Consider the following 19082-nt stretch of genomic DNA (forward strand, 5'->3'; position numbering starts at 1 on the left):
GCAGTTTTCAAATATCGAAGGCAATGATACACAAGAGAGAATTACTAAATAAGGTGAGCTCCAGAAAGCAATGTTACAATTAAGGAAGGGTTTTCTTATGATCCATAATGAACAAAGACAGAGCATATAGCCTTGGAAGGTTATGAGCTCTCTGTCCCTGGAGGTGTTTAAGCAGAGATCGAATAGATCCAGCAATGGGATAAGAACTGGGCTACAGGTCTGCAACAGATCTTGCCCATTCTAAGGTTCTCTGATGCAATGACCCTAGGTCATTTCCTGGAGTCTGCTCTTGTTTGTTTCATAAATCCCTGGAGGGAGGAGGGGAGGCTGTTTTGCTACTCCTTTCCTTCTCATCTTAGGAGCCAGAAAGGAAGAAGAAAAAAAAAAAAAAAAAAAAAAGCCAACAAATTTACCGTTAAGGTTTCTGGTTCAGCTCCAATTAATTGAAGTGTACTAATAATCAGGGTCGCCTTTTGCAAAAGGACACAATGGCCCAAACATAGAAGGTCCAGGCACAAGTATTGCTAGACTTGAAAAAACAAAACAAAACCCACTCCTTTCCTAGTGGAAGGTTCACAAGCCTTTCCTGATTAAATTGTGACAGCCTCTTCTAAGCCAGTAACTGATATCAATTTATTAATTTAAAATAATAAGGAAAGCATTAGAAACCACTGGCCCTCGCTCCTGACAGCCCATGAGCCAATACAACAAGAAAAAATGGCAATAGGATTGCAGCAATTTCCTTATTTTGTGTGTGACCTCTATCCATTACCAATGCTGACAAATTAGGTGAGGCAACTGCACACATACATCACAAATGAAGCAGCCATAACACACACACCACTAATAACAATTACAATTACATAAGGCTTTGCAAAATTAAGATATATCAATAAATATTAAGATATAATATACGATCAGTAATTCAGCAGTTATGAAAACAGTGGCACTGATCCAGGATTTTATAGGCAATCACAGGGTGTCTTAAGAAGAAATGCCACAATTTGCAAATACCCAGATGGTAGTTGGGCCTTCCAGTTACTGGTTTACTTGGAAGGCTGGTGGTTCATGTAGATAAGCAAAATGACTAATAAAAGAACTAACAGTGTCACCTCCACAGAGCTGAGCATGCAGAATTCTGCCAAAACTCAGCTGCCTGGTCTTAAGAAACACAAAATGGAAATTACCAAAACCCTCCCAAACAGGCTTGAAAACCCCACTACCATAGGTCACAGCTATTCAATGAAGTGGGCTGTAGGAAGCATTGACCTCTGGTGGGGTCTCCTACCCATATAATCAGAAAAAAAATGGCCCTTCCATTGTCAGGCAATTAGCTTGAGCAGGCAGGTTCACCCTTCATGTGCTATGTGGTGAGACCTACGATTTAGTCATTACAGGCGATGTGATGTGGTTGGGAAAGTACAGACTTCAGGGTCACACTGGGCTGTGAATCTTGGCTTATCCACCCAGTAGCTTATCACCCTGGCAAGACACTATCCTGTTCAGAGCCTCAATTTTTCCTTCTACGAAAGGGGACAATAATACCAACCTCCTAGGATTGTTATGATGATAATTAAAGTGAAGAATGTAAGTAAAGCTCCCCAAATACACTGCTATATCTAAAATAGCATTCAGGAAATCAGGATGGTGATCATAATACTTCTTAAAACCACTGTAGGGATCATTTTTAAGATGCCAAAGTACTGATGATTTTATTCAGCACTTACTATGTGTCAGACACTATGCTAAGCAGTGCACAAGATTTCTCCCATTTGAACCTCACTGTTGTCTTAGGAGGTAGAATATCATCACCTCCATTTTACCACTGAGGAAATTGGGGCTTTGAGAGGCCTGGTGGCTTGTTCAAGGTTATACTCCTGACAGGTGATAGAGATGGCTTTGGGACCCAGACAATATTGTTCCAGAGTTGATGCCACGAACAGATTTAAAGTCAACTTGTATAAAGCTAATGCATTTTTCTTTAGTAAACCTGCTCTTAGTTTATGTGCATCCTGGATGTCCACGATCCCCAAGATACTTTTCCATGTGAATGAGCTTTCAGAGTTATGACCCAATGAGCACAACCAGATCCTACTAACAGTAGCCTTTTCCTGTGTAACTTTGCATGGCTCTCTACCCAGCAAGATCTCTGAGGTCACATGGTTGATTCATGGGGATTATTTATGTAGTCATCTGAAGAAATCCATTTCCATGCAGCTGGTCATATATACCAACAGTATATATGATGCAGATTCCAAGGAAAGTATATATTACTGGAAACCAGTAACCCTTTAGTTCTCCAGCTGCCGTTCAAGGAACAGAGCCTCAGGTGTGCAAAATTTCCAAATACACATGTTGACTGATGAGGCATAAATCATGGCAGAGTTCACTGTGTTCTTCAGCTGAGGCTTAAAAAAATACATTCTTAGGTACTCAAGATAATGCATCTAAAAGGTAATATTTAAAATTTTTTTTTATAGTTGTAAATGGACAGAATGTCTTTGTTTTATTTGTTTATTTTTATGTGGTGCTGAGGATAAAACCTAGTGCCTCATGCATGCTAGGCAAGCACTCTACCACTGAGCTATAGCTCCAGCCCTAAGAAGGTAATATTTTAAAGTATTTTATATATCTGTTAAGCTTTGTATCTCTCTCCTTCCCCCCCCACCAGAAATAAATACCCTTAGATGCTACAAGGGATGCCGGATATTGAAGGTTGAACTAAATCCATCAGGAAGTCTGGCATTGGATCTTGGCTTAAGATGCTGATTTTCTTTGTGTACTTCTGCAAGTTACCTTCCCTCAGTGTCCTTATTCATAAAGTGGGGAGAATAATCCATGCTTTATGTTAACCTTATAACATAATTGGGGTCTCAAGTGAAACACTAGACATGACAGACTTTGAAAAGAGGTAGAACTTTGTTATTTCTAGATGCATGTCATTATTCCCAGGGTCATGCAAAGCCACTGGCTGAGGCAAAGTCAGAATCTATACCTTTGAGACCCAAGGCAATACTCAACTATTCACAAAACAGGCATATGGTTTACATGTTCCAACCTCTTACAACCACTGAGAGACAAAGGCAATACAAATACCACCCACCAAATCAGGCCTAATCCTGACCAACATCTAAGACAGTAAATGTTAACCCCCAAAGTAAGTTGTCCACCAAATTATCAGATATATTCTTAGAAATAATAGAAAATCCTTCTTTGTATTTTTTATTAAAAATGAAATGGAGGCTGGGCATGGTGGCACATAACTGTAATCCCAGAGACTCAGAAGGCTGAGGCAACTCAGCAAGACCCTGTCTCTAAATAAAATATAAAAAGGACTGGGGATGTGGCTCAGTGGTTAAACATCCTTGGGTTCATTCTCTGGTATCCAAGAAAAAGAAAAAGAAAGAAAGAAAGAAAAATGAAATGGAGGGGCTGGGGTTATAGCTCAGTGGTAGAGCATTGTCTAGCATGTGTGAGGCACCAGGTTTGATCCTCAGCACTACATAAAAGTAAACAAATAAAATAAAGGTATGCTGTCCATCTACAACTACTTAAAAAAATTAAAAGAATTGAAATGGAGCCAGGTGCAGTAGCACACACCTGTAATTCCAGTGACATAGAAGACTGAGGCAGGAGGAATGCAAAAGACCAGCCTGGGCAACATAGCAAGACCTATCAAAAAATAAATAGGGCTGAGGGTGTAGCTCAGTGAAAGTGTGCTTGCCCAGCATGCGTAAAACCCTGTTTAAAAAACAAAAAGTTTTTAAGACTCTTAAAATTCTAGCTTTCTTAGCCAATATGTCCATTCACCTAAGTTTTCTTCATTTAAAAGCAAACCTACTGTGAGGAAGTAGAATTTTTAACTTACAGAGTATAATAGCTTTCTTTTAGTGAATTGATTAGGTGTTCAAAATACCTAAGCTGTCTAGAATGAACAGTCTCTTCTGGCATGGGAAGTGAGCCACCAATAAAAATGAAAACAGATAAATTGAGCAAGACCATATCAAGATCAGAAAAAATATACAGAACAATGCTTATATCATACCATACTTCTCTATGAAAATCCAGAGCCACGTCCTAAGCTCCTTAGATTTCACAGTTAATGATTAGAGCCGGAAGGATCTAGCTGGTTATGGGTATTAAAATTGAACATTTGCAACTCAGCTCATATACTCATGTTATAAGAAATGCCAGATTAAGAAGCAGCATTACATTAACGGTCATAAAATATCAGACAAGCAACATCACAATCCATAGTTTAATAGATCTTTCTTTAAAGAAAAATAAAATTTAAATGTTATCACATTTTGTTCTCACTAGAAACTACCACTGGTATTTAAAAAAATTACAAAGCATTTTAATTAAATCTCAAAAGAACTTTTATTATTTGCGTTCAAGAGAACTTTATTTTGCACCATTTTTTACTCAAGTGTACGGTGTCAAATGCACATAAAGGCTTGCTCCCCACAAGGTTTTTCATGAGTGACCTTCCCTAGCACACTTGCTGCAAACAGGATCCAGTGCTGGAAAGCACTGAGAAGGCCACACACTGTCCTCCCTGTAGCAAACTCAGAACACCACTGTGAATGTACAGGGCACAGGTGCTCTGCTGCAAGTGCCTTTGAAGGTCAACGAGTCCTAATATTCTGGAAAAGACCTTTGGAAAGACCCCTTTTTTCTTTTTATGACAGCCATATTCTTTCTACAAAGAAAATGATCAATATTAAAAACAAAACAAACAAATAAGCCTTTTAGAGGCATTAAGAGTCAATGTCTACTTTATGAATAATTATATAACTATGCTTTTTAAAAGGCAGATAAGTGAATACTGTTTTTTTAAACATCTACAAATACTGACGACACCTACTGGTAGAAAATAGATCTAGTTAACTGCTTATGGAGAGGCTATCCCTACCAAGATTGGTTGTCTTTTGTGCTAACAATGAAACCAGAAAACTTTCCCTTAAACTGACTTGGGTTTCTTTCTCCAATTTTGCTTATCGCCATTATTAGTCATTGATGTGTTAGATTAATGAAGCTAAAAGGCATCTCTGCCCTCAAGTTGCATTAAATATACTTTTACTCTGGTTTAAAACAACAACAAGAAAACTCAATGGTGATACCTGAAGAATATCTACCAACTATTTCCAAAAAATCATTAATTTACCCATCCATACTCTCATACCTGACATCTTCAGAAAAGGAAAATCAGTCATATTTTAACATTTGGATCCAGTTACCAATGAAGAAAATTAATATTTGACATCTGACGATACATTTCTTTCAGCATATTTGTGAACTACAGACATATCTATATTCTATGCATAGGAATAAGATTAAAGAGATAAATTGCACTGTTTCTCCATTCATTAAATTATAAAGTTCCCATTGAAAAGAATACTGTATCCATTCCAAGCCTGAACAACCTGAATTCTATGTAGGTGCCATCTTGCCAAAACTTAAAAAAGAATCCAAATGCCACTAGGGCCACCACACTTTCACAGCTGTTGGGAACAAAAACTCTGAAAATATTCAACTGAGCTGGAGTATGGAGTGTGGAGTGGGGGCAAAAAAGAGAAGTTAATTTTGCTCTCAGTCTACTGAAAGCTGAATGCAACCAGAGACTATTGGGAGCCCTGCCAGCCTGGAGCAGATCCTGATAAAGTCAATGAATCTTTGATGCCACTCTTCCAAATACACATAATTCAGCAAGAAAACTGCACACACTGAGCAGTAGTGGGTGATGTGGAACTCCAAGAAGGCTGATGGGGTCACGGCACACCTGCCTTCAGTCTCCCCCACCTGACCTTTGTAGTGGTTGTATTCTCAGAGTGAGGTCAGGGAGAGTGGAAATAGGAACCACTGAGTGTGTGTTGGGACCTACAGCTCCAGCATAGCTTGGGCCACAGCAAAGCTGTGGTCTAATGAAAGCAACTGTTTTCCTTAAGGCCCTTTCAAAAGTTAGGGCTGTTTTGTCCTCCAGCTGAGCCCAACTTTTAAGGCCAGTGAGCCATTTGCCAGAGAAATAGCACATGGGAGGAAGAGGACGACTAAATACAAGCCCTAGGACTCCCACTCATTACCCCCAAGGCACAGGAAAATTCCAGAAAGGGAAATGTTTTCAGTCCTCCAAGGCAGCTTTTTATCAACAGAAGGAGTTTAATTCATTTTCAAGATCCATGTGAGGAGACAAAGTACTCTTTTAGCTCCAGACCCTTAGATAAATGACCCCCTTCTGGCCAAAGGTGACAAATAGAAGCACTGTGTCCTATCTTTGCTGCCAAAAGCTGCAAGGCCAAGTCTGACAGGTGAGATGTAGGGGAGATCCTAAGAACCTTCTTCTGCTCTCCCAACCCTGTCAAAAGGAAACACCCGGTTAATGGATAGCTCTTCCCTGACATCTGTCTTCTGATGCAGTTGGAGAAAAGTCCGTTGGCCAGGTCTACAAAGAAGATCATAATTCCCAGAGCCCTGCAGTTAATGCTCCAGCAAGAGAGGCCAGAGCAAGAGGCAGGGAGAGGGACTGGGGCAGAGGAGGCAGCTCATGCTTGACTCACAAAGAAGGGGTGAGAAAGGAAACAGTCTAAGAGATGGCCATAAAGAGACTCGGACAGAGCGTGTGAGAGAGAGAAAGCGAGCAGTGTGAGATGGAGCAGAGGGAGGGCGCCAAGACAGTGAGAGAGGAGGAGGGAGAAAGGCAGGCAGATGGAGTCCAAGAGGTCCAGGTGGAGCGCGCCCTACCTCGGCGTCCTTGGCCAGACCGCTGGCCGGGGGCACCTCCAGGCTGCAGTTCGCTCTCTTGACAGTGAGGTAGAAGGGGTAATCCTTGGCCACCATGGCGGCTGCCGGGCCTGCCCTTTGGGATGTCACTGCTGACCCGAGGCGACCACAAAACTCCCAGGCGAAAGGGGGCCCCAGCTCCACGGTGCCGGGTGGGAGCGGCTACGCGGAGACCAACAGCCGGCTGCTAGCCTGGCGGGACTGCTCCTGCTCTCCGGCTGAAAGCGGGGCGGAGCCGCAGCGGACACGCCCAGCGCGGGCAGGGCAGTGCCGGCTCCGCCCGCCCCACGCTTCCTGGAGCCTGGGTGCTGCTCTGCCCACACCCGGAGCAGGTGAGACGCTAGGGGCCGTCCGGGGCGGGAAGGGATCTCTCTCTCCTGCCCCGGTAAGACGACGCAACAGCAGGGTCGCTGGACCCAGTGACAGCTCCACTTGCGCTCCCTGGCACTCTCAGTGAGGAGGAGGGGGCGGGTAGAAAGGAGGCAGGGTAGTAGGAAGAGGCCTTTAGGGGTGGGGAGCGACCGTTTTTAAAAGCCCACATTTTAAAAAAGGTGGTTTTCTGTCTTGCCTTTTTTCCAGGCCGGTCTCCCAGCACCCTCCTTCCCTCCACAGTATTGGGAATTGAACCCAGGGGCTCCTCACCACTAAGCTACATCCCCAGGTTTTTCTTTTAAGACAGGGTCTAAATTGCCCAGGATGACCTTGAACTTGCTATCTTCCTGCCTCAGCCTCATGACTAGCTTGGTGTTAGAGGTTTGTGCCACCGCCCCTGCTCCCACCCCCTTAAACATCACTGGAATAAAAACAGTACAAACTGTAAAATGCACCTGTTTTAAGTGTGCAATTTGCTGAGTTCTGACATATGTAAATACCCTTGTAACCACCTCCACAATCAAGATACAAAACATTTCACCACTCTTGGAGAGTCTCTTGGAGCCCTTTCCCCCATCCACTCTAAAATATGACCAGAAGGGTAAAGAGGCTGCCTGCCATTCAGAAGAGTAATCTGACAAAAGTCTGTTTCCAGTCCAAAGCTGTGCAGCAGTGACCTTGCCCTGCCATGCCTTTTTTGGGCCCTTTTTTTGAGAAACCATAACACTGTAAATGCCCAAGGAGCAATTATGAAGTCCTTTACTGCAGCCCTGTCTGGAGCAGTAAGAAACAAACTGGCAACAATGGTAATATATAAATATGGAGAGCTTAAATAAACTTTCTTTATTATGGAATACCTCTCATAGCAGCAATCAAAAAAGGAGATGGAACTATGGGTGTGGCATGGTAAGATCTCCAAATATTGGGCTCAGTTGAAAGACAATCAAGATTACAGCACAGTATAGTACCATCTGTGTTAAAAACACGTCTACAAAAGAAAACCATATATTTTTCACAGAGATATATTTGTAGGTAAATAGTATTGAATACTGTCTGGAAGAATCCACAGCAAATCTTTTTCTATTCCCTGTGGATGGAGGGAGGGACCTGGAATAAAGAGATTAAAGCTAGTGGACATAGGGGATTTATGGCTACATTAAAAAAAAAATATTTACAGGGCTGGGTTTGGTGGTTCACACCTGTAATCTCAGTGGCTCAGGAGGCAGGAGAATCATGAGTTCAAAGCCAGCCTCAGCAATTTAGTGAGGCCCTAAGCAGCTTAGCAAGACCCAGTCTCAAATAAAAAATAAAAAGGGCTGGGGATGTAACATGTAGCTCAATGGTTAAGCACCCCTAGATTCAATCCCCAGTACCAAAAAAAAGAAAAAAGTTTACAAGAAAAATGTACTCATGTATCACTTAGCAAATTAAAAATTAATTTAAAAATATTAAAGTTATTATCGCCAAAGTTATTTTATAGGCTGTACTGTTGACTCTTTTCTTCCTTCATATGAAAGTCATGGCTACATCAGGTGTTGGTTTGGGGAGACAATGACTCTTGTTTTTACTTCTTGGGTGTGGGATAGGTACTGGGAATGGAGACATACATCCCTATTTCATGTTCTTTGAGTCCAACAGAGGATGGAGCTCAGCACTTTCTACTTCCCAGGCAGGAAACCTCACAATACATAGCTCTTTGATTCCAAGTATCAAATCCATGCCCAGGCACTAAATCCACCCACTGCCTTTCCGTGCTTCCCACAAACTGCCTTTGGAAGCAGGAAGAATCTGAACCAATTAGCAGTCTGCTATTGCCACACATGTAAAGGGGGCTCCTGAATGAATGGGTGTCAACTGAGACTGAAGAGAGTGCCTGAGGTTTTTTCCCCCCTTGAATGCACAAGATAAAGGGAGGAAAGTGGCTAAAGAAGATGTGCAGTGAGAATGAACACCTCAGAACCAATGGGAATTCCTGTTGATACTCCAGAACATAGCCTAATTCTTTTAGCCTGAGCTGTGCTGAGGGTAAGCTCACACAAGTGCACCTCCATCCCATCCCACACACTTTACCAAGAATTGAGCATCATGCAGGAGATGGGGAACAGAACAGGAAGACCATCTTCAAGGACACCCAACCAAAGCACCCTCTGATTAACTGTGCAGCCAAAGCCAGGCTGGGAGGCAGTGACATGCCTCACTCAGGGCTTGCCTGGTCACTCAGGATCTGAGCAAAAGTACCCAGAGCCACTCCTTATTCTCCTCCTTTCCCTGCTCTTGGCCTCACAGACCTACCATCTCAACTAGAAGACTCTGGCCTTTAACAACTGATTCCCGGTAGAGGTTGCTGGGCCTTGTTCTCCAGCTAGCAAATGTACTTAAAGCACTTAGTGAAGAAAATAATTATCCTGGTAAATTCTCATAATCCTGAAACTGGGCTACTCACTGTGGTGATCCTCGGGACTGAGCAGAGAATGTGACAAGCCATTAGTCCAGAATAATCATAGATTGACCCAAGAAATGGTGGAGAGAGGGGCTTTAACATCAAGTTTAAAACAATTATTGCCACAAAAAAAATTTTCATACTGATTGCAAGAAAGCTGCCAAACACATTTTTGGGGTGGTGGTGGGACTCTTCCAGAGATAATGGAATTGATCTCAGCAGCACAAAACAAAACAAAACAAGACATTGTAGGACTGGGATATAGCTCAGTGGCAAAGCACTAGCCTTGAACACACTAAGCTCTGGACTCCATCCCTAGTTCCATAAAAAAAGATACCCCCCCACAAAAAATGGAACCATGAAAACCAGTGAATATATACAGTGACCCAATATATGTACACCAAACTTATGTCTTTTCCCCTGTGCATCTAGGCAGGGAGACTGCTAATGGCCCATAATAATTTAAATAGTGCTACAAAAAGGCATAAGTTTCAAAATGAATATGAAAGGAAAGAAGGGGATCTGGAGTCCCCTTGGGTGGTCTGATTCTTCCCAGCTTCTCAAAGCCTGAATACCTCATCCCTAAATAGGATTCTGGTGTTTAAGGACATACATTTTGGTACAATAGAGCCTATAAACCCAAACAGGCAATTTGGATCCACACAAGCCCTGTATGTGATCCTTGAGACATTTAAAGAATTTTAAGGGTACTTTTGACCCTATGCGATTTTTACCTTGTGCCCAGACCACTACCCTGTGGGATGTACTGCTCCACTATTAGCTGATTTGGGGTTTGGGCAATCTGCCTTGGACTCCAACCAGGGATGTGCATAACCAAAGACTGTCAGAAAACAGGCTGCCCTATAGAAGGAATCCCAGGCACATGCCCAAGGTTAGTGTCACAGTTGAGAGAAGCTGGTCCAGCCTATCGTGCCGTCCAGCCAAGCAGCCCCAGCAGCTCAGGATACCCTATCCTGCTTGTGTCTGTATGTGTTTACAGGCCTAGGAACAACACTGCCCTAACAGGCAGCTTCACTGAAAGCAACAGCACAAAGTGCCTTTCAGAACTCGCCTTCGGCGCAACCAGTTATAATCTTATAAAATGCTTCACAGCCAGGCAGTGTTCCTTAGGAGCCAGAAGCCTGGAGACTGGAATAAAGAAGGTTGTTCTGCATTTGCAGGAGTGGTGCCAAGCACAGGGCCATGGGCTTGCCAGTTCCAGGTGGGGGTCATTTGTGCTGCTAGTGGAGTGGTAGGCCTCCTCACACAAGCCCACTGCTTGGGATTAGCTCCTTTTTGATTAGCAGATGAGCAGGCATGGCAAGGAGACCATCTACTGATTCCTCAAAGCCAAGCACTGTGACTGTGAGCAGAACAGGCCCAGTATGAGGCTAAAACTTCAGAAGCTAAAGTGGCCGTGATAATCTCAGCCAGCAGAACGGTGCTCTGCCCTATCAGTGTTATTTTTAATTAATATCAGGGCAGGGGGGCTCCTTTTTTTCTTAAAGTCTGTTTTCTCATTCATTCACCAAATATATACCAAGTACTTACTACCAGTCAGATGTTTAGTTTGCTATCTTTCTCCCATCCTCTTCTCACCATTCCTGAACCTCCATGCCAGGCAGGTATTGTGGTTGATGCTTTTTGTTTTTGTTATTTGGTACTGGGGATTGAACTCAGGGGTACTCAACCACTGAGCCACATCCCCAGCCCTATTTTGTATTTTGTTTAGAGATAGGGTCTCACTGAGTTGCTTAGCGCCTCACCATTGCTGAGGCTGGCTTTGAACTTGTGATTCTCCTCAGAGTCCTGAGCCGCTGGGATTATAGGTGTGCACCACTGCGCCTGGTAGACAGATGTTTAAAACATACCTGCTCAAGGAATATTGTCCATTTTAAAACATGGCCTTTCAGCTGTAACCTCTGCAGTGAGGTGTGTGTTTGCAGAAGTTCAAGTGACATTAGCAGATCCCCAAGGCCCAGCTTTCAAACATGTATACCTCCATTTGCTTCCCTGGCATCTGAAGTCATCTCTTCTTCCTGTTAATTTGGCGTAGGCATGTAGGTACAGGTTGGGCACATATGTGTTTCAACCCCTCTCCCCTTCACTTCCATTTGGGTAACATTCCTAGTTAATGATCAAGCTCCCTCTTCCCTCTGCAACTTCAGTCTTGATGAGGAGGGGTCAAAAAGCCTGAAGTTATTTTGGCAGGAATTTGGAGAGATCAGGACTATGACTTACTATTAGGTAAACGTGGCACAAATGGTGTACTGATAATATCCAAATCACATACTATTATAACACTTTCCCTGCCTGAGGATGTGACCACTGGCTTCAGGTTAGAGTTATGAAAATATTTTATTGGATACTCTACAACTAGAAGATTTAATTCTTGCATTTTTTTTTAAAAGCTCATTTTCTGAAACAAGTCTTAAAAAACCAGTTATGGGATAAAATCTTTCTCTTCCACTAGATTAACCTAATTCTTTGGATTATTAGTTGCAATGCCAAAATAAAAAGTTATAAAAAAATTAGATATAAAAATTATATTGTCGGTGATCAGGTACATTTTCTACCCTCTTGTTCATTACAGCATGGATTCTCAACCAGGGGTAACTTTGTTCTTCAGGGTACATTTGGCAATATCTGGATATGTGTGTGTATGTATGTATATATAATTTTTTGTTTTATTTTATTTTTTTTTGGTAGTACCGGGGATTAAACCCAGGGCCTCATGCATGCTAGGCAGGCATTCTGAGCTATATCTTTATACCACTGAGCTATATCTTTAGCTCCTATTAATATCTGGATACATTTTTTATTGTCACTGGCAGGCACCAGGGGACCACTGCATCTACTGGGTACAGGCCAGGGATGCAAGTAGACATAACACACAGGACAGTCTCCCACCACACTCAGGTCCAAAATTCCAACAATGCCACTTGAGAAACTTCATTAGAGAGAGTAGAACTGAAAAATGGCATTGGAGCCAAGAGAATCTGTTGGTTTTTGACTTCAAGAATCTTTTTTATTTCAGACCTTGATCATTTATTAGTGTCATATGATAGTTTAGGCTAAATAGAGCAAAGAAATGCTGGAGTGCTAAGAAGCCCCAGACCACAGTCATACCTCAAAATCTTCCCTGATGCCCAAGCCTGACCCTTAACCAAATAACAGATCCCATAAAACACAAACAGGACAAGAAAACAAAAAGGAAAGTAGGAACAAGAGGGTGAGGGAACAGAATTTTTCTTAAACTGCTTCAAATACAAAAACACAACTTCAAAAGACCAGTGAGACTTAGTTTCAATGAGATATAATTAAGGGTAACCAGGGGAGGGCAAAGAAAATTTTCTAATTTTGTTCTTTCCCATGATACCCATATTCTACTGTTTTTCTGCTATCATATTTTACAGTTTAGGGGGCAGAAATGCAAACCCAGTAATTAAGTAAGAACCCCAAAGAGTTTAATTGTCTTCTTAAAAGTATTTCTGTCTTCATAACAGGTGTGATCAAAAACCAGTTTTACAATAAGAATCTTGAACTTTTCCAATTTGAATGGATGACTACCAAGTAGGCTTAATTTACTCATAGAAAAAAGCCAGTCAGGACCCCTAAAGCTCAGGAAATAAGACCAAGAGTTAATAAATGGGATGGCATCAAATATAAAAAGCTATTGCACAGCAAAGAAAACAATTAGGAATGTGAAGAGAGAACCAATAGAATGGGAGAGAAATATTTGTTAGCTACTCTTCTGACAGAGGATTCATATATAGAATATACAAAGAATTCACAAAACTTAACACCAAAAAAAATCAAATAATCCAATTAATAAATGGGAAAGTGAAGTAAACAGTCACTTCTCAAAATAAAAAATACAAAGGGCCAACAAACATGAAAAAGTGTCCAATATCAATAGCAATTAGGGAAATGCCAATCAAAACTACACTGAGATTTCATCTCACACCAGTCAGAATGGCAGTCATCAAGAATACAAATAATAGGGCTGGGCTCAGTGGTACAGCATTTGCCTAGCGTGTGTGAGGCACTGGGTTTGAGCCTCAGTACCACACAAAAATAAATATAGATATTTGTGTCTATCTACAATTAAAAAAAGGAAAGAAAAAGCAGGCTTTTAAAAAAATAACAATAAATTCTGAAAGTATGTAGAGAGAAAGGAACACTTTTCCACTGTTGGTAGGATTTTAAATTAGTACAATCACTATGGAAATAAATATGGAGCTTCCTCAAAAGAGGAAGCTATACCACTCCTCAGTATTTATCCTAAAGAATTAAAGCCATACTATAATGATACATGCATACCCATGTTTATAGTAGCACAACTCATAATAACCAAACTATAGAACCAGCCTTGATGTCCATCAATGGGTGAATGGATAAAGAAAATGTGGTATATACACATGATGGAATTTTATTCAGCTATAAAGAAAAATGAAATCATGTCATTTGCAGGAAAATGGATGAAACTAGAGACCATCATCTTAACTGAAATAAGCCAAAATCAGAAGATCAATGTTCAAATGTTTTCTCTCATATGTGGAAACTAGAGAGGAAAAAGGAAAAGAAAGGTTGAGGGATGGGATCTCATGAAAATCAAAGGGAGATCACTAGGGGAAAGAGAACATGGGGTAGGATCTGGGGAGGGAGGGGTAAGTGCTGGGGTGTGATACTGGCCAAATTATATTGCTATATTGTACACACATACAAATATATAACGAAAAATTGCATCATTATGTACAACTAAAATGCACCAATAAAAAATGTGGAAAAAGAAATAAGCTAGCCCTTAGAACAGTTTCTGTATAGCACTAGTGAGGCTTTAACCTTATGGAGAGTCTCCATTTGTTTGCAAGTGTTTCCTACTTTCGGCTAAGAATTCAACAACTTTGCTATTTTCCAGGATTTTTAAAAAATTCTTCTCAGACTATAGCTAATTCATGCATTTATGTGGGCTTTTTATGTACTAGGCATTACATGGAAAAATTAGAACCTAAAATGTTCCTTCTCATAAATGCTGTCACCATGGATCTTCAGGCCAGAGGTGCCCAGGGGAAATTAAGTCTAGTGGTTGTAGCATCAAAATCTAGAATGTGCATAGGGAGCTCTTTATCTTATTTGTTCCTCCAAACCAGTATGTGCTGAGGAACCATGGTGTGCCAGACCACATGCTGTAAACATGGGTACATGAAAAATAAATAACCAAGTCCATACTCTGAGTAAACTGCCAACTAAGCCACGTACCTGGAGATGTGTTCTGGCATTTGGGCCTAGATTTACAATCTGGAGTCCACAGCTCCAATTAAAAACATGCTTATCTTCATAACCAGGGGGCATAGCTGAATTTAAGTCTTTAAAAAACTAGCAGTAGAGAATGAAAGGAGGGCAGTTGGCTTGAGATATTTACCTGAAAAAAAAAGTCCTAGGGCCTAGGGTGAGGTGGAGGGTGTTGGTGTAGAGGACCTTAATTACAGAACAGTCAAACCAGCAGAAACAGACCTGGGGACTCCTGGCAAGTGTGTGTCTTAGCTGGTGGGAGCAGAAGTCGGCTGCTGTGTGCTTCTGAGCAGCAGCCCATCAGCTAAAGTGCTCTGGCTCTGTGAGACTCAGGTGTGTTTTACAGAGGGGCAGAGCAGGTGCGCTAATCCAGAGCTTTGGTTTAGTGGGAGTTGAGTTAAAAGAGCTTTTCTTTGTTTGATGTTTTCCCCCATCTTCCATCTAAAACCAAGCCCAGCATACAGGGTTCTCTCAGGGGTCCACAATTCTCTCCGAATCAAAAGAATTTGCAAGAGAAGGCTAAACAGAAGCACCAGTGGCTGGCTGGCTTCCCAACTCTGATGACTACACTATCATTGGTTCTTCAATTCTGGTGCAACAAGCACAACCACCCAATGGCTTTGTCTGCTAATTCCTTTCATCCAAGGTTGCTGGTGACCCCCAGGCAAGGGCAACCCTTGCTTTGAATCTCCACTGTGCCAAGTACTTCTCTTTCACCAATCTCACCCCACCCTTATCAGTTGATTTGTCTGCTTCCACTCATAGCCTGACTGCAAGCTACCAGGGGAAATGGACCTTACCTTATTCAACTTTCTTATCACATAATTATTTGTTGAAACAAATATTAAATTGAAATGTAGAGACTGGGGTTGTAGCTCACTGGTACAGTGCTTGCCTAGCATGTGTAAGGCACTGGGTTCGACCCTCAGCACCACATAAAAGTAAATAAATAAAATAAAGGTACTGCATCCATCTACAACTAAAAAAATATTTAAAAAATTGAAATGGAGTAAATCAGAGAATATATTATAGAGGACACAAATCTGCAGAAGACTTTTTTACAAGAAGGAACATAGCATCCTTGAAGTTTCCAAGATGGGATCAAGAAGTCATAAGTGAGCTGTCATAAATTTTGAAAGGTAGACAGGTATCCTTAACTGTTAGCATTTAGAAGGATCCAAAACTCACAAAAAACACTTTGAGAGAAATCCTGCAGTATAAGGCTGTGAGGGCCCTCTCTGATATCATGAGAGCTTTCAGTCCCCCAGCCTTCTACACAAACCCAGCAATTGATGCTCATTCCTGAACAAGGGGGACTTGCCAGGAAGACTAAGGCCAAGGGACAACAAATCATTTATTTTCAAAGATGTCCTGCAACATGCTCATCTCCCTCTTCCCTCCAACTCCATCAGGTGCTTTCTTCCCTTTTCTTCTCAAGGTTTTTGATTTCAGGTTCAACTTTACATACATACACATTATTTTTTCCCCTTTTCAATTTATCATGCTCATACCTAGTGCTATTCATATTGAAACTTCGTTCTCTTGAGTTGGACCCTGAGAGACAGACCTTGTAGGGGGAATTTCACCCAGTGTTTGTGCGACGATTACACATGACACTAATCTGAAGTTCTGGTTCAAATTTCTAGCTTTTTTTTTTTTTTTAGGAGTTATGTTGCTGAGGCTGGCCTTCAACTCCTGGGCTCAAGTGATCTTTCTGCCTCAGCCTCCAGAGTGGCTGGGCCTACAGTATTGGGCCACCTCATATGCCCCAGGAAGTCAGAGGAAGAAGAAAACTTCTCTGGGAACTGCTACACCAAAGGAGGACCATGCTCTGCCTCTGAGGCTTATAAGAGTGCCTGAAGAGCTCATTCTGGCTTAGAAACAGTACATAGTGAACCAAACTCATCTGTCAGTGAGTAGGAGGAAGGGAGGCAAGGAGAGAAGAGAGAATTAAAATTGTAAACCCCATATCACGTGGCTTCTTCCTTGAACTTTAATAACTCTGTGTTGCCTACAGGCTCAGAAACACCAAATGCAATAGTAGGTACAAGGATTGCTCTGGTGCCAGGAAAATGCAGTAAGACACAACTTTTACAAGGTAGGTAATGAATAAATGCCCTGCAGGAACAAAACAGGCTTTTAACATCTCCAAAGTTGGCAGCCAGATGCCTCAAATGTTAGCTTAGTGCATTCACAACGCACAACAGATAGGACCACGTACTTGAAGATGAAATCATTTTCCAGGGGAAACAATCTCTGGGGAGGCTGGGTTTTATAAGGAGGAAGAGGGGAGGATCTATATTTTCTTTGCCACAGCATGACACACTTTAATGCATGTTTTTGGTATGCTAGGCACATTTTTTTTTTAAAGAATGCTTTAAAAGAGAAGACAGTGAGCAGATTGCTTCAGTTACTCAAAGAACTATCATTGTCCCCTGGTTGGGGAGGGATCTAATTCTGTCTCATACTGGTGTTATCAAAAAGATATGAAACTACAAGTCTTCATTTGGATTCTGCAGTTGGGGTGTCTTATTACACTCTACCCCCAGAAGTGTTAAAGGAAGTGCCTGTCATCAAAATTCAAAAGCAAATCCAGAAACGATGCAGGCAAAACCAAAAGGATCAGCATTTTGCTTCAGTTTCCTGTTCATAAAACTTTATAAAAACAATCCACCCACTTAAAAAAAATGCCACAACAATAGCTCATATTCTTTGCTTAACACTTGCCTTATGCCTCTGTGAAATGAAGTGCCATCATGTTTCCTGCATATACCACATCCCTTTCCTCCTTCCCTTGCCCTCACCCCACCTGGCATCATTCCTAGATTCAGTCACTTCTCCAGATTACGAGCTCAAGCAGAGAGATGCCAATTTCCTCCCCAACCTGTCCTGAGGAGGCCAAGTACTTGTTCCAGCTGGAAGCAGGAATAATTGAGGTTCTGTTTCCCCAAATTAATTCTCACTTCCTAGAGGAACTTGTAATGGGGAAGCCTAAGTTAAGAAGTCACAAAGTTAAGGAAAAAATGCAGACTGCTCCAGTAAACTGAAAAATAATTATAAATGTATTGCCTCGTGACCTTAATTTTTGAAGAATAGGATATCTTCTTCCTACCCTGGTCCTATCGCAAAACTTTCTTTGTGGAATATCCAACAGACTGTGCTTCATTTTCTGAGAGAATAAAGTAGAATAAAGCTCTTGAACAAAAAAAAATGTGAATTCAAATATCAAGTTTTCACTTGCTAATCATATGACTTTGAACAATTTACTTACCTTAGTTTAATCATCTGCAAAATGGGGATATGTGAGTTTTAAAGGCTTTGATAAGATAAAAACGTGGATAATTTAATGAGATAATATACATTTCAGCATCCTAGGCATACAGTTGACATATAACCCATATTGTTATTAACCTTTCTGATAAATGAATCATCCTACTCCCCTTTCATCAATGAATTAGAGGAGAAAAGATGGGATTGGGGGACCTTGTCCACTATCTTTGCTTTCAAAGGGGATAATTTTCATTATTATTATTGTTGTTATTTTATTTATTCTACTTAGTTATACATGATAGTAGAATGCATTTAAATTTATTGTACCCAAATAGAGCACAACATTTCAATTCTCTGGTTGTACATGATACAGAGTTGAGCCATTCATGCAATCACATATGTACATAGGGTAATGATGTCTGTCTCACTCCACCATCTATCCTGTGCCATGCCCCGTTCTCTCCCAACCCTTCCCTTTGCCCAATCCAAAGTTCCTTCATTCTTTGCATGCCCCCCCCATTATGGATCAGCATCCACTGATCAGATAAACCATTTGGCCTTTGGTTTTTTGGGATTGGCTTACTTTGCTTAGCATGATATTCTCTAACTCCATCCATTTACCTGCAAATACCATAATTTTGTTCTCTTTGAATGCTGAGTAATATTCCATTGTGTATATATACCACAGTTTCTTTATCCATTCATCTATTGATGGGCATTTAGGTTGTTTCCACAGTTTAACTATTGTGCACTGAACTGCTATAAACATTGATGTGGCTGAGTCACTATGATATATTGATTTTAAGTCCTTTGGGTATAGACTGAGGAGTGGGATAGCTGGGTCAAATGGTGGTTTCCAAGTTTTCTGAGGAATCTCCATACTGCTTTCCAAAGTGGTTGCACAAATTTGCAGTCCCACCAGCAA

The 19082-nt window shown here is 41.4% G+C and overlaps 1 protein-coding gene across 9 annotated transcripts in view; it reads right to left on the reverse strand.

Annotated features, from left to right (window-relative positions):
• Arhgef3 (Rho guanine nucleotide exchange factor 3) overlaps nt 1-19082 on the reverse strand; it is a 310186-nt gene that overhangs the window by 62559 nt on the left and 228545 nt on the right. For 2 of the 9 annotated variants that reach the window (XM_071618840.1, XM_027921553.2), the window contains exon 1: nt 6742-6982. The exons of the other annotated variants lie outside the window; for them this stretch is intronic. In XM_071618840.1, the coding sequence (XP_071474941.1) occupies nt 6742-6837 (96 nt within the window). In that variant the 5' untranslated portion in view covers nt 6838-6982. Of the gene's footprint in view, nt 1-6741; nt 6983-19082 lie in introns of those variants that run through there. 9 annotated transcript variants of the gene reach the window in all.

Source organism: Marmota flaviventris, chromosome 1, assembly GCF_047511675.1.
Source record: "Marmota flaviventris isolate mMarFla1 chromosome 1, mMarFla1.hap1, whole genome shotgun sequence".
Lineage (NCBI taxonomy): Eukaryota > Metazoa > Chordata > Mammalia > Rodentia > Sciuridae > Marmota > Marmota flaviventris.